General features: G+C 52.8%; 1 protein-coding gene across 2 annotated transcripts in view; it reads left to right on the top strand.

The window, feature by feature from the left end:
* The first annotated feature begins 890 nt into the window (after window positions 1–890).
* LOC122379362 (exostosin-1-like) overlaps window positions 891–18,778 on the top strand; it is a 60,097-nt gene continuing 42,209 nt past the window's right edge. The window contains exons 1-2 of one of the 2 annotated variants that reach the window (XM_043361502.1): window positions 891–1,102; window positions 16,365–17,195. In XM_043361502.1, coding sequence (XP_043217437.1) covers window positions 16,461–17,195 — 735 coding nt within the window. In that variant the 5' untranslated portion in view covers window positions 891–1,102; window positions 16,365–16,460. The remainder of the gene's footprint in view (window positions 1,103–16,364; window positions 17,196–18,778) is intronic. The other variant, XM_043361503.1, reaches the window with a different exon arrangement.

Raw genomic sequence — 18,778 nt, forward strand, 5'->3', positions numbered from 1 at the left:
TCCCATGCCTCTAACTGCGTATGAAATGCACAAAGCCGCCGACTGACAGTGTGCGCCGGCATGTCAACTCAGAACTGAGAACGGCGGAGCCAAACAGGCGGAATGTCTTCAGCCAAGCATAAACATTTCTTTGGAGAGAGACGGTAAAACGCGGCCGTGAGCCGCGGACAGTCAGCATTCAGACACTATCTTTAAACAAATAGTCGCCGCCTGCCGTTGAGAGGACATATCTGAGCGGCCTGCGCCGAGGCCGAGGCTGGTCAGGGCTGTGGTAGGGGGACGGTCAGGACGGCGTGGCGGTACCCTGGGGTCAGCGAGGCACGTCAGGCAGCCATCAGGATACCCTGGGCGCAGTCTGGACAGTGAATGATGGCATGAAAGTGGAAGAGCTCCGGGGGAACATGAAAATGGACTGACTTTAATGACATGGTGTTGTTTGGCCGATTTCAGTAAGTAATCACTACTGCTATTTTAAAGCCAATGATCTTGAAAGAAGCTGACTGTACTGGTCGTTCGCAAGACCCGGGCGCCGTTCAAGATCGCTGTAAATCATCTTTCTGCACAGTGCAAGCTGCGTACGGCAAGGTCGTTTTGTTGACGAGCTAATGCTTGGGCTCGGTGCCGGAAGATCTCATGACAGGACCATCGATGACCGGAATCTGGGACTAATAGACGGGCTTGGCGGCTCCTGAATCTGCGCTCACGCCCTCTCCCTCGCGCTGCGCCCCTCCCCGCTGCGCCGGTCGCCGCCCTCCCCCACCCCGACGCGATCTTAGCGGCGCCTCGGTTGACCGGCCCGATCGGCTGCGATCTCGGGCCGATGTTTGGCCGTCTGGCCGCGTGGCGGCGCCACTGTATCGCTCTGTGTCGGCAGCCGGCCCCGAGCCGACACCATCGACCGGCCGGCGAGCGAGCGAGCGAGGACCGCCCGCCGGCCGCTGCCGCGGCTCAGTCGCTCGCCACGCGCGGTGTCGGTGGTGTGGGAGGGGTACGGTCGCTGTGCTGTTGCACTAATTCGCGGCGCGTGCTGTCCACTGCTGGTGACTGGTCTAACTGAGAGTCACATCGACAGACTCCGGAGACCGTTCTACTGGGGCGCCAGGTATGGAGTCTGTCTGGGGAGCGAGGGTGAGAGTGGGGCGGCGGCAAGGTCACTGAGTCGCCGCACGCCGGTTATTGCCGCTGAGTGCTGCCGGGCTGGGGTGCGCGCAGACCACGCGGCTTCTGTGCAGGCTCGGACGGGATCGCAGTGCCCCGTCGGTGTCCGATCTCCGAGTGTGGGCGATGGCCCGTGTGATTCACCGGCCAGGTATGCGGACCGGAGCAGCTTAGTTTGAACTTTCACTGGCCGACACCGGCTATCGCTGGCGCTACGTCAACGTCCAATTTCTTGTCGTAAACCCGGCCTCATTGGCTGCCGGGGCGAATAATAGCGTCCGTGTCACTTCAAGCTCACGGATTTATGGCCTCATTCAAATGGACGCTTTTTATTACCGAATGCTTTCTGGGGATGTCGTCGCCGGCATTTATAATTGGCCGGATTTTTTGAGCTGACTTTATTCTTCCAATTGGTACCAAAGTTATGTTTATTTTTAATCATAGGTAGCCGTAAGTATGGTAAGTTTGCAGTTTGCACCCTTGTCCAACATTGGTAATTGTTTTCGATACCTTATCGTTTTTTCTACCATTTTAAGCTTTGGAATAAGTCGGCGCATTTACACGTTTACACATTTTCGATGACTGGTTCACGTTTTATTTGGAGTAAAACGGTGTTTTGCCCGCTGGCTGTCTGCCCGCTGGGTCACATGACCCCGGCGGTGGCTGACTCATTGTTTGAGAACACTCCACACCGGGGTGGTCCTGTCAGCGGTACGGTACACACGGAGACGGCTAGACTATCGGACCCCCCTGGACCCTGACTCATGCAGGCAGACCGCCTCCCACCTTGTCCACAAGCGTCTGACCTGAGACGTTTACCTACTAGAGGTGTCAATTTCAGAAATTTCTTGTCCGATGTCCGTCCAATGTCCAAAATCCTAGCTCACTTTTGTCCGAAAAATGTCCAAGGCATGGATTTGTCCGAAAACTGTCCGAAAGCTGGATATGGAAAGAGAGGATGGGGGAATTGATCTATATTGGGTATATGTTTGTATGTACCACATGATAACTAAATAACATCCGCCATTTGGTTTTGACTGCAAAATATTGCAAACTAGAAATGTTGAAGCAATATCATATGCAATAGGGAATGGGCATTAGGGCAATAGGCCTAATCTGATATATAACACAAGCACAGCATATTGAGACTCTGCTTTATTCTGCTTCAAAATGTGCTACAGCCTACAGCTGAAGCCGAGTAAGCAGGAATAATGCAAAACATTGCCTTATCCCTCCAACTTGCGTTCTCAAATATTGACTTCTTGCCACATCCCTTAGGCCTTACACTAAGCCACTTGATGATGAATTAATACAGCAATAATGCAAGCAGCTATTCACTTACAATAATGATGGATATCTTCATCTTATATCACACTGCAACTGGCTGAGATGTAAAGTAGAACACTTCTTGCAAAAGCAAAATAGTTCATGTGAGAAGAAATTAGAAACATGTGAGATAGGTACATCTGGAAGAAACGTGCTCTTCACTGAGCCACACATATCTGAATATCCAAAAGAATAAGCGAGCACAAAAAATAAAAATACCTGCTATGATTTAATACAAGTTCACTGAAATTCACAAGCAAAAAAAAGTTGTATAAATCCTTGGTAGAATGAAAAACACATGTCATGCTACCATTCTCGGTAGCATGGAACATGGCATCCGGCTTTGAATCGATGATGTGAAAGTAAATCAATAATATGACGTCATTATCATATAATTTGTCCTATTGAAGTGCATTTACCGTTAATTGTTTGGTTTAAATTCAACATGTATTACAAAATATCATATTTCTTTCGAAAATAATACAATTGTTAAGCAAAATAACTCTATTTACTGTATTAGACGTCATTTTTTGTCTCCTCCGATTCTCATCGGGAGGCCATCTTTCCTTAGGTGACATTCATTTATGACGCTTTCGCCGCATTTCATCACCTTTTGGTTAAGGTTTTCAGTTTATTGATAGGCTCAGAGATAGGCTATCGGCATATTTTAATATTTTATGTAGCATTGTATTCGATATTTCGGCACGGATATTTTTTTGGGGAAGGGGTAGAAGGGGATGACTTTATGATAGGAGGTTCTAGGTAAGACTCTTGTGCTACTTGGCACACCTTGATATTTGCAATTTAGTTCAGTCTCTTTTCTGTTAACTTTCCAGTGGGGCAAAACTATTTTTGGATCCCCTGCTCTACTGCTTTGGTGTCTGGTGCTTCCCACAGGTCAATTGTATATCATATTCATAACTGTGTTATCTAATGATGGGCTTGCTGACAACAATGTCACCTATTGGCTATTGCTACTGACATTTTCAGAAGAATTAAAAGTTGGCACAGTACATGTAGGTATGTACCTTATTTGACTCAGGGCTACCCGCTACATGCAATCACGTTTATGTTCATCTTGCACTATAATTATGAATGATGTATGAAGCACCTATGCCCTGTCAATTTTGATGACATGTTTTGCAATTTGGATATTGATAATGCAAATAAGTTTGAACTTTAACTTATTTAAGAAATTTGTAACTTTCAACTAGTTTTCCGAATATGTCCGATATGTTTGTCCCTTGTCCGTCCGATTTCCGAATCGGAATTCGGAAATTTTCGGAATTCCAAAATTTTCGGTTCCGATTGACACCTCTATTACCTACTGTTTGTTCCACCTTATCCACAAGCGTCTGGCCTGAGACGTTCCCTGTTCCTTCCATCTTGTCCACAAGCGTCCGACCTGAGACGTCTCCTGTTCGTTCGCCTTTCCGAGCCGGGTTCTATGTAATAGTTTTCATCCTCCAGGCTCAAGCTGCTGAGAAGCTGCTTGGCGCTATGTAAGGATTCTCATGTTCCAGGATGTGAACATAAGCATGTCGCTTTCTTTGGCGGCGTGCCACGTAGCCGGACGTTCTCATGACCTTCGCATCCATCATGATCTAGCACCTTTTGATCGCGTGAGCAACTATCCGGCGTCATTCATTCTCTGGACACTGGACGGTAGAATAGTGGATAGCACATTTCCTACAGCCTCCGCATGCAGTCTACTGGAGGCTGGAGCCTGGCCCATGGACCTGGCGACGTTGGTCGTTTATGCGACAGCAGCATTCCTCGAAGTCGCCATTTGGGCGAAGATTTGCGAGCGGCCATGTCAGTCAAGTGTGCAAAGGATGTTTGGTGCCAAACGGCCGGCAGTTACCTATCGCTCATTGCAAATGCAATGTGCATACCTGCAGCATTGATCAGCGCCTGAATGTGGTATTGTGATCACGCTGGGCACCGTTCAGTGTTGATGGGGTGATGGCCGGACAGTGGTTTGGACCGTGTACTGTGTGTTGATGCCCCCCCCCCCCCACGGATGTCTCCGGTTTGCGACACCGCTGCCCTGTCAGGGTTACCCAATCCCCATTGTGCCGGGTCGGGGACCCGGTCAGCGCGCCCGGACCAGCTGACCCAAACGTAATCCGATTGTCGTGTCGCGGTCGGAGGGATGCGCGAGCACGCCTCGAGTGGTGGTAGTGCCCCGTTCGTTATGTTTCAGCTCTGTCTGGCAGGCCTGTTCGGACCAGACATCACCCGGAGTACTGTGCAGCTGTGTGCAGTTCGAGGTGCAGTGGCGTTTCAGCTTAATTTCTGTTGCATATGAACGACTTCTACCTAGGCCCAGGCCTCAGTCTTTGGCTCGATGTCTGACATATTACGTTGATATCCTTATTTGAACTCCATATTATCTTCATCGTTATCGATGAATCTTAAATAATACACATTACACGCGTCACACACTCTAGGAAGGATTCACATTCACACCAAAAAAGACCCGTTGCTCTCGCCTTCCATGTGTCCTATCTCTGCACGACTCCCCTCCCCCACCTGTCCCTGCCCTGTACTCTCGCCCCGCACCTGTTCCGGCTGCACCGCTATATCTCCCCTTCCCCCATCCCTCTGCCTCCTCTCCCCTCTCCCTCTCCCCTCCTGCGGCGATCGCACGGGCGCGTGGGCCGTCAATGGAAAAGCGTTCGACCGCTGGTCGTTATGTGGCCATTCACATGCAAGGCCGCGCGGTACGATATGGGTCGTGTTTCCAGCCCTCGGTCGGGCAGTCGACACGGTTGTTTCACGGAGCGTGGGTCGGTTTCGGGAGGGCTGCGGCGGCGGCTTGTCACAGGGGACCGTTGCAGCTCGATATGAAATGTCGTGGCATGTCGACAGTCGTGCTGTTGGGGTATGTCATTCATTGCTAAACCTCCGATGCATTATCCTGTCTCCACATTTAGGTACTTTGTGGGCGTTGGGATGCATTATTATTGAGTTAAACAAGAACCTTCCATAAATAGTATAGCTTTGTTGCGTCTATTGACTGACTTTACAAGGCATTCTCGGCATGTACTCGTATTTTTAACAGTTTACAGTTTGTAAACGAGTAAAGCCAAGCGAATAAACGAACTGCATGCCTCAGGTGCCTGTTTCGAACACAACATGGTAAAACTCATGTTAGTAGAACCTGCGCAAAACAAGGAGCAGGTATACAGGTAGCGGCGAGCGCTCGTCTCGCCCCTTGCAGTAAGAGTCTCTAGGTGGGTCTACTCGGCGCCGGAGACGGGTTTGGTGCGGGTTATTTCGGAGGGGTGACTCAGTTCACACACCGGCCCGATGACGTGTTTGTGAGAGGGTGTGGTGCCGGGACCGGGCTACCTGAGCCGCCGGTCTCTGAGGCACGTCTCCGTCAGTTAATGGCTAATTTAGCGACGGACGAAAGCCAGACGACAGCAGCGAGCTAGCCAGGGGAAACGGCAACCGCTTTTACCTACGAGGGATGCTCAGTGAGAGGAGGAGGGCGTGGGGAGGGAGGAAAACTGGCGCTCCTCCTATCAGCGCAACAGCTCCCGCTAATGTATCTGATGTCAGGAGTTTGCATTGATTCTGCTGAATCGACCGTCCTCTCGTCCCTAGTCACCTGCCGAGCTCGATATCGTCCCGCGTCACTTCGGACCTCACGTCACTTCCTGCCTGTCACGTCATCCGGCTCAGCTGACGTCACCAGTCAGTCTGGTGGGCGATAATTAAAGCGCTGCTGGTGAAAACCGTATCAGTGCGGGCTGCCGGGCGGTGTCTGAAGGGGCCAATAATTGGGCAGGACCTCAAGCGCCCGGCATCGACATTTGATGCTCCGTGGGGCGAAAGTGATGCATGGGAACCAGGATGAGAGGCATTTCCCAATCAGACAGATGGACCGTGCTTGTTTCCTTCGCCGGGGACAAGTACAAGTGTTAAATGGATGTCCCTGCTTGCTGTTTCCTGTTCTGGTTGTCGCTGATTTGTCTCCCTAGTGAGCCTGGCTATGTTTCTATTTTCTATCTTCCCTATTCACTGCTGTAGGCATTTTCCGTCTGTCTTATGTCTTGCTATTTTCTTTTTCACTCTTTCACTTCCTCCTGTGTTTCGTTCTCCCTCTCCCTCTTTTTTTCCTCTCGTCAATGCTCTGCTTTCGGCCACGCTCACAAAGATGGTGTAAACATTCGATGATGCACCGGCGGTGGTAGACCGTACATACCTGGGGGGGGGGGGGGGGGGGGAAGGCTGCGATCGCCGCACATTATTTATCTGCTCCCTTCTCTGTGGTCTCGGCCTGCGCCTCATACTCGCTACGGCTAGCCATCAATACAAGCATACCGCCAGCGCGTTGAGCGTCGAGGTACTTAGCCCAGCAATGTGGATAGACCGAGGAGTAGGCATGCGCCGCCGCCGCGCCCGGAAGCCGCAATCATGATGGCATTTCCCGTGAGATGGGGTGGATTCCTCGGCGGAACGATGATCTCTTCTCGTCGTGTTGGCTGTTCATATTTCCTGGGAGATATCTTCAGTCTTGGCTTATAGCGCTTGAGCGGGCTCGTATTCACGCAGCTTCTTTTGTCGCCTTTTTGTACTTGATTCAGGTTTTATCGTACATTAGTGACTGCTAAGCCAGTAGTCAAACACAGCCACCGTCGGTCCTGATATAGGAGTGTCTGGGAAAGTAGCACCGTGCCATGTTAGGTTTAGATATGCCGCTCTTATCGTAACACTGGGTACCTTCTGTGGCGCTATGCACAACCGCCGGGCACTGAGTCTGCACAACCGCCGGTCAGCATGTTTTCAAACGGGAAAATCAGTGGTAGGTGGGTACATTTCCTTTCTTATTTCATCCATGCGACTTGCAAATACTACACGTAGGACGGTAATATCGGAATGGCAGGTTTCGTGAATCTCATATTGCTCACCATGCCTGGTTTAGGAGAAACGGTTCGTCGTCAGCACTTCAACCCTACCCTCCCCGAATCCCCCGCTGCCCCGCTCGCTCCCCGCCGGCTCAGGTTTTCATTGCGTTACACTGGAGCGGAAAATGAAGGGGCTCGGACGGTGGCGCTGACGGAGCAGTTCGCCGCCGCTGTCTGGTGACGCTGGCAGACCGCCCTGGGGGAGGCTGGCCCTGGCCCGGCGGCCCGGCGTCTCGAATGGGGTCCTCCACCGAGCGACATTCCAGCGGCGGGCTCCATCCGCTCCTGGCTAGTTAGCAGTGCTTCCCTCCTCTCTCTCCATTCCTCTCGTTTCTCTCCTACTCTCCCGGGCCGGCCCACACCCGAAATAGCCGTGTCGCCGGTTGGCGCCTCGGGTGGCGCCGGGCGAGGTCGAAGGGAACTGCCATGGCCGCATGGGGGTGTGGAACGCGCCTCCAGCTGACTGTGGACAGCATGGAGTCTCACTGACGCCGAGCGGACGCTGTTGTTATTACATTTGTGGGGGGGGGGGGGGGCGTTTTTGAAGGCATTATTCTGCTCGTCTTCTCTCCTCTCTTACTTCTTACTCCTTTGCTCTACCTGCCGCATTGGCGTTCTTGGACAGATTGCCCACGTGCCAGATGTTATTGATGCCGGTTAGGCATTGCCGATGATCCTGAGCTGGATGGTGTGTCGTGTCCCGTTATTGTGCTGATTTTGTTTTTATCGTCTGATATTCGTAGATCGGAGTGAACTTTCTACCGTAATGTGACGTCTTGTTATTGTTTGAGACGTTTCAATTTAAGTTTTTAATTGTCTGATTGCACCTCTACTTGCAAAGCAGCGACAACCTGAGCAGCATGGGCGATAACAGAGATGCAGTTTCCACTTCCCCGCCTGAGTCCCAGTCCCCATGTCCATCCACCCCCAACTCTGATAGAGGATAGGGTACTACGGCGACGACGACAAGATGCAGCTCTCCGGGTACAAACACAGATAGAATCGATGACATGTCTGACGGTGGCGTGTGGCGTGCATTGTGTGTGGCGCCGTGTCCCATGTCAGGGTGCCCCGCAGTGAGCGCGCTCGTCCCCGGCGCGATGCACGGTTGCAGCTGCGGCCGCTGCAGGGCGCCAGGTCACCGCGGCACTGTTTATCCCGACTGTGCAGTCGGCGAGACCAAACCGGCCACATCCTGCGCCATGGCCAGATGGTCGCCAGGATTTCGGCGGGTCGCCGCCGCGGGCAGACGCGGTGTCGCGGCGCCGGGCTGGTGGACAGGGCGGGGTAGCAGGACCCTCTTAGGTCGCCGCTGCGCGCCTGGTTTAGCGGGAATGCTCCGTGATGGGTGGGTCGGGGAAGGCAGTGTCTGAATCCGCCTGGTGGTGTCTGGAGCTGCAGGGAGCGGCTGCGCGGCGGAAGTCCGCGGGTGAAACGGCTGGCTCTGTGGAAATCCCTGGGGTGAAGGCAGCGGCCAGCGAGAGTGACCTTTTCAGAATCCGTTCCGTATATAGCGCCCGAGAGATAATCATACAACTGAACGTAGGACAGCCGCGAAGTGCCGTTAGAATAAGACGACACTAACCTCTTTATGATTTTTGTTATTACTCTTGACGACTTTGCACTGCTGAGTTTCGATTCATGGCCAATAGCAGAACGATAACGCCTTCGTTTTATCGTGGGTGTTAAGTGGATCGCTTTCAAGTTAGAGGCAAAAGTTTAAACTTGTGATTCTTTTTATTTTTCCTCTCCTATTTTTGAGACCGGCTCCATGTTGACCTCTCTTGCTGAGTGATCAGACGTCGCTTGTACTGAGGCGTTGTTTTCCCTAAGTTTGCGGACGTTCAGGCGCTGCTGCGGTGTTGTAATGTCTCTGTGTTTGTCTTGTCGGTCTCTTTGTCTCTTGTTTCTGCAAACCAGTGCGGCCATTCCGTCAGAGCTGAGACCTCTTCCGCAGCGGATGCATCCCTGGACTCTTGAATCGTCAGTCATGCAACTCGTCAGTAAGACGCCATTTCATCCCCCTTCGTTTTATCGTGGGTGTTAAGTGGATTGCTTTCTCATTCATTTTCAGTTTTATCATCTTGGTTTCACTGGGCAATCTTCTGCCTGAAAAGTCTGCTGGACATTTTTACCTCGTCAGTCGTCCCTATACGATTCTCACACATACCTATTTGGATCTTAGAATCTGTCAATATGCTGGCGAAGAGAGCTTGTGTCGTCAGCGGACACGCTATAACTTTCTAGGAATTATTGATATCGGAGCATCGAGTGCTCCTTGCCCCGGTTCAACTCCTCGTGATGGTGATATATGGTCTTGACAAGGAGCAGGGCCTGTTTTGTGCTGATGACAGTAAAAACGGCACTCGATCAACACAATAATCCGCCGTGTAGTACCGGCGGCATCACGTGGACCAGGCCGAGTTTCCCGGAGACCTGTCTTGGTCATCGATGTCGACTTTCCTGAAAGTATTTGTTCGCGTCCAATAGGCACGCGATAGCGCTGTTTCCCTGGTAACGGCGATGGATGCGACGCCGGGACACTAATGGACGAGCCATGTCCGCCGCCGTCCCGTAAACGGCGGCTTTGGATACCGTCATCAGCGTACGAGTTAACTTGGGAGCTCTTCCCAGCGACAATATTTCGTGCCTTGATTAATTACCGGGTTAATCATCCTCATAAGAAAGGCATCGTCCTTTGTTGTGTGCTAAAGTAAGATATATTGCTCAGTAGACTGTTTACTTCTCACATCATCAGTTCCATATGGCGATGAGCGGCAACTTCATTAGAATTAATGTGGAGCCAATAACGTTTTTCCGACCTCGTCGATCCTCCTGCATCCGGCTGTGAGCCACTGTGCCAGTGTAGTGCACAGTGTGCAGTGAGTGGACTTTGCATGCAGGGCCTGGGGTCTGCGGCCGACTATCTCAGCACCTCGGACTATATGTCACGGGGCTGCAACTAGAGACGGGTGTGACCGTCTTTCGTCCGTCGCCACTCCATCTGCCACCAGACATCCGTCGTGCATCCGCAGCTCGTTCACCGTCAATGTCTATTGCCCAGCGCCCTTTGTCCGATCCGACCGTCGTCCGGTCCGCCCGTTGTTCCGAGTCCATCGTCCGACCTGTCCGTCGTCTGGCGTCTCATGTCCCCCGCGGTACTCTCAGCTCACGGTCGGCATACTCTCAGGCCTCAGCTCACAGCTCACAGTCGGACTGAGTGACTGACTGCCGACAACCGACGCGACGGTCAACAAAAGTCAGAAGTCAGCCCTCGCTCGGCAGAAGCGGCAGCCAGTCGGCAGATTGGCACTCGGCGGCCTACCGGGGTCGTGTGGTCGGGCAGCTCCCACGCCCCATGGCACTGTGTTCCTAGGCGCCGATCTGCTGATCAAAGTTCTGGTGGTGTGCTTCATTTAGATGCGGCCGGTGGCCGATTGGTGCTTGGTGCTTTTCTCTGTGGTCACCGGTGACTGTAAGAGGCAGTTGTTATCACCGACAACCAGATAGAGAGCAGTGGAGTGGTGTCGCCGTCCGCACCATAACTCTACTCTTCACCGGTTCGCTCGCCTGTGGCACTTCAGTCGAATATAAACCTACAGATTCCGCTTGGTCTGTTTTTCTCCCAGAAGTTTGACAGCGGCGGCTTGTTGGCAAATCTCTCAGTTAGAGGCAAAAGTTAAAACTCGTGAGCCTTTTTAGTTATTTTTCCGTTCCTATTTTCGCGACCGACTCTGTTGACCCCTCTTGCTATCAGACGTCGCTTGCCGATGCGTCGTTTCCCTAAGTTTGCGAACTTTCAAGCGCTGCTTTCTGTGGTTGTCTTGTCGGTCTGTTTGTTTCTTGTTTCTTCAAACCAGTGCGGCCAGGCTATTAGAGCTGAGAGACCTCCTCCGCAGCGGATGCATCTCTGGACTCTTGAATCATCGTCAGCCATGCAAGCCGTCACTAAGACGCTATTTAATTCCGGTTTATGATAATATGTTTCACTTAATTATTGAGGGCTGATCTCAATCTGGGCAGTTCGTGCCTGGTTCGTGGTGATCAGAGGTGTTGCGATGGTCATGGTGTGCCAGTGGAAGCTGCAATCACTGCACTGCACTGCAGTCGGGCCAGTGGTGGTCAGCGGCGCTATCCCAGTGCAGCGCCGGACCCGCTCGGCCGCATCCCCCGGCAGTCTCACAGGCCTCCTCGGGGTGGCTGTGTCCGTAATGGTGCAGTGCCTGGCCAGGGTGTGACCCTTGCCAGCCACCCCAGTGGAGAAATGAAACCATTTCGCAAGTTTCTCAGGACAAATAAAGCCGGATAGGTAGGACCGTAAAATCAAAGTACCTACCTGAGAATATTGGCTGGTTCTGTTAATTCTGCTACGCTGCCACCATGACATTTTCTTTCTTTCCAAGTTTCCTTCACCCTTTTCATCCGGTGGCTCATTTTCATCATTGAGCCTCAGTTACCTACGTGTTGCTTCTCTCGTCGCGTCTGTTCTGGACAGATTCACCACGGCCCCTGTCTCTCTGTCTCACCAAGTGGTCCCCGTTCGGCGGTCATGTGTCGCCTCGGCGCCTGCTCGGCCGGGTGTCTGGGTTGTGTCTGACACCATCCCGGCTCGGAGAGAGGGGTGTGGGCCGTGGGGTGTGTGGCGCTGGCCGCCGGCCCAGACTGCCCCTCCCCACCCCTCCCCACTGAATCACTGACCTCACCGGGTCGGTCAGCCGGCCTTGTCGCTCGAGTGACTCAGCCGGGGGGGGGGGGGGACGACCGGGTCGGATCGAGTGACCGGGCCAGGACCCGGGTCACCCATCCGGCCCCGCCCCTGACATTCCACCGGCCAGAGGTGGGCGGGTGTCTCCCAAACCGGCTGACGGAGCACAGTTGCCATGGGCTCCGTCCGGTACGACGCGGCTGACGTAAGACTGAGGTGGCGCCGCTGTGCCGAAAGTCGTAACGTCAGACGGAACGGGGACGGACGCCGGAGACGACGATCGTCGACGTCGACACGGCTCGGCGACACCGGCCGCCGACGAGACGCTCTCGACGAGACGGCTCGGCGCCGCGCTCGACGAGACGCTCCGTCGGCGCTCCCGACGACGGCCGGCGTCTGTGTGTCTGACTCTCTCCCTCTCCCTCTCCCTCTCCCTCTCCCTCTCCCTCTCCCTCTCCCTCTCCCTCTCCCTCTCCCTCTCCCTCTCCCTCTCCCTCTCCCTCTCCCTCTCCCTCTCCTCTCTCTCTCTCTCTCTCTCTCTCTCTCTCTCTCTCTCTCTCTCTCTCTCTCTCTCTCTCTCTCTCTCTCTTTATCTCTCCCCCTCCGCTGTTCCCGACAGCTCCAGAGACTTCCCTGTTGTTTTATTTGTTCACCCCACATCCCACCCCGTCGTCTCCTGCGGGCTGTTGACTGTTGTCGCTGAGAGCTGCCAAGCCACCGAGGTCCGGTTTCGACAGGCGGTGCGAGAGATGGAATGGATTGACATGCACCCAGGGCCCAGGTGTGCTAAATTGCTCTTGCTGGCTGCTGTGTCGGTCAAACTACAAATACATGTGTAAGTGTTCCCTGCTCACCTGACACTGCAGGTGTAAGGCTTTGCTACATGCATTGGGTCAGCGAAGCTAGCACGAATGTCTCCAAATTAGATATGCGAAACTGCGAGTTAGTTAATTGAAGACCTCTCGCCGTGTCCTCTGGACTGTGTGTGTCCAGCGCCTTGGGGCGTTAGCTCTCGGACGACACGCTGGCACGCAACCCATCTAACGAGTCCCTGAAGTAATGAATTGCAGCAGCATGTGAACCCTGCGTGGTCCGCCTCGCTGCTGGCTCGCGGGTTCAGAGTCCTGGAGAAGATTGAGAAATGTCCTTGCACCGGCTCCTCGATGCGACAGTTGCTTGTCGGGTCGGTCTCCACGTACACTTCGCCAGCTCCCTGTCTGTGACTGCAGCTGAACTGCCGACTCTGCTCCTTGTGCCGGGCTGCTGCCCTGAGGAAGGTCGTCAGCCACCGGCCGGCGCCGTGTCGCCGCCTGCGGGCCCGGCCGTGCCCCGGGGCGGTGGAGCTGGTTGTGGGTCTGTGCGGCTGACTGATGGCTACAGTTAGCACCCTGTAGTTGAGGACGGCCGATCAGGAACGGACGGTGACAAAGCAGGTCGTTGACGCCGGGTGCATAACGATGGGACACTGCATGGGACGTTCCTGCAGAGGCAGAAGTGTCGCCGACCGCAAGTTTCATGCAGTTTCAGTTTGCCTCGCGTGCGTTGAGTCCTTGGCTTCTGGATGGGTGGACGGGGGCATGTTCTAACCAGACGCCTCATTAGCATCAGCACCTGGACGATTGTCTACGGACTACGAGGTCACTTGTGAGACATGACACAAAAGTGATGCGCTTACGTCGGGTTGCCGAGTCTCGTATACCAATCACCTCACTCGTCTTCGGCCTCACGCCATTACCGATGGCTGAGATGCACCCCTCCCCCCCCCCCAAGCTAGCAGACAGGCTGGTCCGGGAGTCGAGGCCAACTGCAGGATCGGAACAGAGCCGTCTGGCCAGTGGCAGCAGACTGCCGCCACACTTCCCCTAACCAATAAATCTCCCGATGATGTGCCGGCTTCTGGCGAGACTAATTTCACGGAAAGGCGACGCCGTCCGTGCTAAACTTCAAATGGAAATGCAATGACACTGGCTGCTCTAAAGTATGAAACTCTGAGCGGCTCCAGGAAGCAGGCTAGCAGCATCAGGCTCAGCCCTGGACTTTCGAGCGGCCTGAAATCTGAATTGATATTTGCTGGCGCGGCGCTATTATTTAGCTGCGCGTGCTGACACCTTCATTTACGGGAAACGGCTGCCCGCCTGGCGGATTCTCGTGGCCTCATTACCGCCACTTTGACTGCTGAGTGGAATTAATTAAGCTTCATTAAAGTTAATTGGAATATGTACAATGCATTTCACCAGCCTACGTGCATAATATGCTTGGTTAGCGGGGAAAATGCAACATTTAGGGGTACCTACTGAAATTTGCCCGCGGAGGTATTATAATCATATCCCTACCATCAGCATCCTTCCGTCGTTATGGAGCATGTTTTTAGTTTCTTTTTTACTTGTCTTCCTTCGTTCTGAGGCAAAACATAATTTTATCACTTCATAACCGTTCCGTTTTCTCGTAAATGGGTTCGCAATGTTCATCAGCGCTATAATGAGTTCCGTTTCCAAGGAAAGTTGGCAATTGACCAGTGTAGTTTGGTGTCAGTACCCGGGCTTAGTAACCTGGCACACACTTTACACGCTGGCCTATACCCCTTCTGCTGTCACTTCGGCCAGTTTTGCTTGTACTGCGTGTTTTCCCTGTTATTGTGCGTCCCGGATAGTAGTTTGTCATTTAACTCGCGCCCGGCTGGGGGTCCTGGATTTCCACGCCCTGCTGGGGGGGGGGTGTTTGAACACCCCCCCTCCCTTCTAACTCGGCTCCTGGGCCACGTAGCGATACGCGGAAGGCGGCGTTCGAAAGAGCGTCAAAAATACTGAGATCACTTCGGTCAATTTTTTGGTCAGGTCAAAGGTTAGGTCACCAGAGGTCATTGAAGGCAAAATTTCGCCGATTTCCAGGTCGAATGTCGACAATTTCCAAGAAGCCAACGCATAACTCGGGAACCAATAGAGCTGCAGCGCCGCGGAAAAGCGCATTCGATAGCCCTATTAACGCCCTTTCTGAGTAATTTTCTCAGATTTGACCTAGCGTCAATGGTTTTGCATACAGGGGGCAAAAACTGCAAAAATAGCCGATTTTTTCGGAAACAGTTTTTCAGCAATAACTTTTGACCCAAGCCTTGTACGAGCTTACTTTTACCGGCATCGTGTTCCTCTCGTCAAGACGCATCGAATGAACTATAACTTGACCTTGAAAGGTCAACTTAAAAATTTGACCTCATGTCAAGGTCATGACCTGACCGGAAAGGGTCATGTTGCATATCAGTCGATCCGTATCGTCGAGCTGAACACATCTAAGGCGTTTTCATCGCTCTAGCATGCCTCTATCAAAAGTTATTTGCCAAAAACTGTTAGATACCATTCGTGACCTAAGATGACCTCAGGGCATAAACAGGGGTCACAGACACCATTTTCATGTTCAGTTTGTCTAAACCACTTGTAATTCAGTGTTTGGGAGTGTTTTTAATGTCTTTCGTCTAAAAGAGGCGCATTTCAATTTTCTCCCATTGACTTATAATGGGGAGGTCGCAAAATTGACTTGACCTTAGGTCATCGATATCAAACTTCTGAGATATACATTTTGTGCATGTTATTGCTCTTAGCAATCGCTGAAAGTTTCAAAGCGATCGGTCACTCGGTGTAGCTATGACAGACATTGAAACTCTTTATGAGGTGAGGTCACTTCAAGTGACCTGGTGACCTGACCTTGAATGACCATGGTCTGAAATTTTCACAACATGTGTAGAATTAATGTATGATAAGGCGTACCAAAAACGGCGGCGCTCCGCGCCGCCGTTTTTTAGATATTCGCGAATTTTTTTTTAGATATTCGCAAAAAACCACAAGGGGGGGTGTTCAAACACCCCCCCCCCCCCAGCAGGGCACGGGTTAACAGTGAACGCGCGAACAGGCCTGTTTGGGATGAGGTCAGGTGCCCGCCTGTGGTTAGACAGGGATGACGTCCGCTCCTTACTTTTTTTTTTTTTTTTTTTGAAGCTTGGTGAATCCCTGTCTCGTTATATTCGAGTGTGTGACGGCCTATTGTATTCAATCTATTGTTGAGTTTCGTCGTATGCCTGTGCCTTCTGTGTGTGTTTGCGGTGTCGCTCGTTCCCACGAATGTTTATTTGTTTGTTTATTTGTTTATTTTACAATATCGCCAATAGGGAGAGCCCATTGAAAGGCGAAATCAAAAACATGCTAGTTACTTACGAATGCTTATGCCGTCTGCTCTCTCCCTGACTGGCCCCCCTCCGTGTGTTTCAGGTGTGAGATGGCGGGTCGCCGCCGCCGCCGACCCTCGGGCCCGTTACGGTAACCTCGGCCTGCGGCCGGTGTCCGCCGGCCTCCCGCTGCGCCGCCATGCAGGCCAAAAAGAGATACCTGCTGGCCGTCACATGCGTCGCCTTCTTAGGCATATGCTACTTCGGCGCGTTCGCCCCATGGCGGAGCGCCGGCGCGCCCCTAGACCGGTCGGCTCTGGCGTCTTTCAGGGAGGGCTGGGGGCGGCGCGCGGCGCGCGAGACGGCCGATGTGGGACCGAGTGTGCGCCGGCTGCAGCGTGCGGCCGAGACGACTGCGCGCCGCTGTCGGATGGCCACCTGTTTCGACGTGTCGCGCTGCGCGGGCCGGCCGTTCCGCGTGTATGTGTACCCGGAGGACCCTGGCGCGCCGCCGGGCCGCACCTACCGGCGCCTGCTGGACGCTGTGCGCGAGTCGCGACTGGCCACCACCGATCCGGCCGAGGCGTGTCTGTTCGTGCTGGCGCTGGACACGCTGGACCGTGACCAACTGAGTGGCGACTTTGTGCACCAGCTGGAGCAGAAGGTGCGCGCCCTGCCGCTCTGGAACAACGGACGCAACCACGTGGTGTTCAACCTGTTCAGCGGCAGCTGGCCCGGCTACAGCGAGGATCTCATGTTCGATGTGGGCGAGGCGATTCTGGCCAAAGCCAGTATGTCGGAGGAGAACTTTCGCCAGGGGTTCGACGTGTCGCTGCCGCTGTTCCCCAAACAGCACCCGGAGCGCGGCGGAGAGCACGGACTGGTCAGCGCCTACAACTTCCCGGCCGTCAAAAAGTACCTCCTCGCCTTCAAGGTGAGTTTTTACAAATAGTTCAGAGAAATGTCATTCATCGACTAGTTTGATGGGTGTTCAGTTGCATCTTATGCCAATTAGCCCGAAAGTTAAACGGTTAAGCCATCCCTTGGACGCGGGTTACCGGTTAAGTGCTAGTTTATAAAACATCCCTCATGTACATGTCAGAATGCCTGCAAGTAACTAGGTTTGACACGCAGCTAGCCTCGCATGCCACCGCCTCTATCAGAGTGCAAGTCGAACTTGGGCAAGATCGTGGCATGAGTCATTAATTTTACTGGCATTCTGTGAAATATGTTATACGCAGTTAGAGTCTGCTTGCCGCTTTCTACGGCAGCAGTATATTATTTTTTTGTTTGTCGTCTGGTATACTAAAATTCCGCGGGTGACCTTCCATGCCAGGCGTGTGTGGCGTGTCCAAATATTTATACGAGAGAGGGAGAGGGGCATGAACTCGCGTGGCGGGCAGGGGCACCGGGGGCCTCTGAGAATTGTGGGATCTGAGAAACAGACGTGTTTGCTTCGCTGAGACTGGCTGGCACTGAACGGCTTGTCACGCCGTGAACGTTTCAATATCCGGTGAACAGAACATACAGAATGAACGCTCGGGATATGAGCACGTGCTAAAAAAAACAGTCAAGAAGACATGTAGTTACTACTAGTTATCGACATGTTCTTGAAATTAGGTTTATGGTGATCATCATCATATTGTTGGATTTTATTTCGTTATTTTAACGTAGCTTTTTTGTCGTAGGGGTTCGTTTTGTGTGTTACTGTTCACCGTGCGATGAAAATGCAATGGCCATGCACAGATCTCAGTCTACCGTGCACTGATAGCATAGTAAAGCAGCCATTGTGTGCTTTGTCTGGTCTAAGTCCACTCTGTTATCCGCCTTTGGTAGCTGATATATTACTTCGAAACCATCATGAACCAGCCGTCGCACCAGATTAGAGCCGACTTCCTCGAGTGATGGTGAGTCATGAAAACTCGTGACTCTGTACCGTGACCAGAACCGCAGCTGAACTCTGGTCGTAACCTCACGTGTTGTTCGTGACCGCACCGTTCGGTTGTGATCCCGCATTCGTGCCACCATTCGTCGTTGGCGCAGTGCATTGTCGGAGTTTTATGGTGGTGATGCGGCTAGCGGTCAGCAGATTTAAAACTATCATCCCATTCCATCTGGGAAGTTTGAAAGTTGTCAGTCGTTGAAAGTTGAATGCACAGTTCAAGTTTGGTGACTGACATCCCTGTCTGAAGCTGCTTGACTTCAGCAGCTCACCAACAAATTGCATTCTTTTGTTTTCCTATTCGTAGTTCTTTTAGTTAGGGTGATTACACCACAGAGTTCCTCTGGAATGTCCGGTTGGCCCCAGTTTTATCTTATTGGCGCCTGTTTTCAGCTATTTATCCACCCCTCACCAGTGTTGTTCGTTCTGTTTCTCGTTTTTACGCTGCCCTGCGCTCCGTGCGGCGTTATTACCTTCTCTATCCGACCGGAACGATACCTCCCTGGGGTGAGATTTGCCGCTGGCGACCCCACTGCTCTGGGCGATGCCCACCCCCGATACCCCGGGGGAGATCG

Source organism: Amphibalanus amphitrite, unplaced genomic scaffold (genome assembly GCF_019059575.1).
Source record: "Amphibalanus amphitrite isolate SeventyFive unplaced genomic scaffold, NRLGWU_Aamphi_draft 000076F_arrow, whole genome shotgun sequence".
Lineage (NCBI taxonomy): Eukaryota > Metazoa > Arthropoda > Thecostraca > Balanomorpha > Balanidae > Amphibalanus > Amphibalanus amphitrite.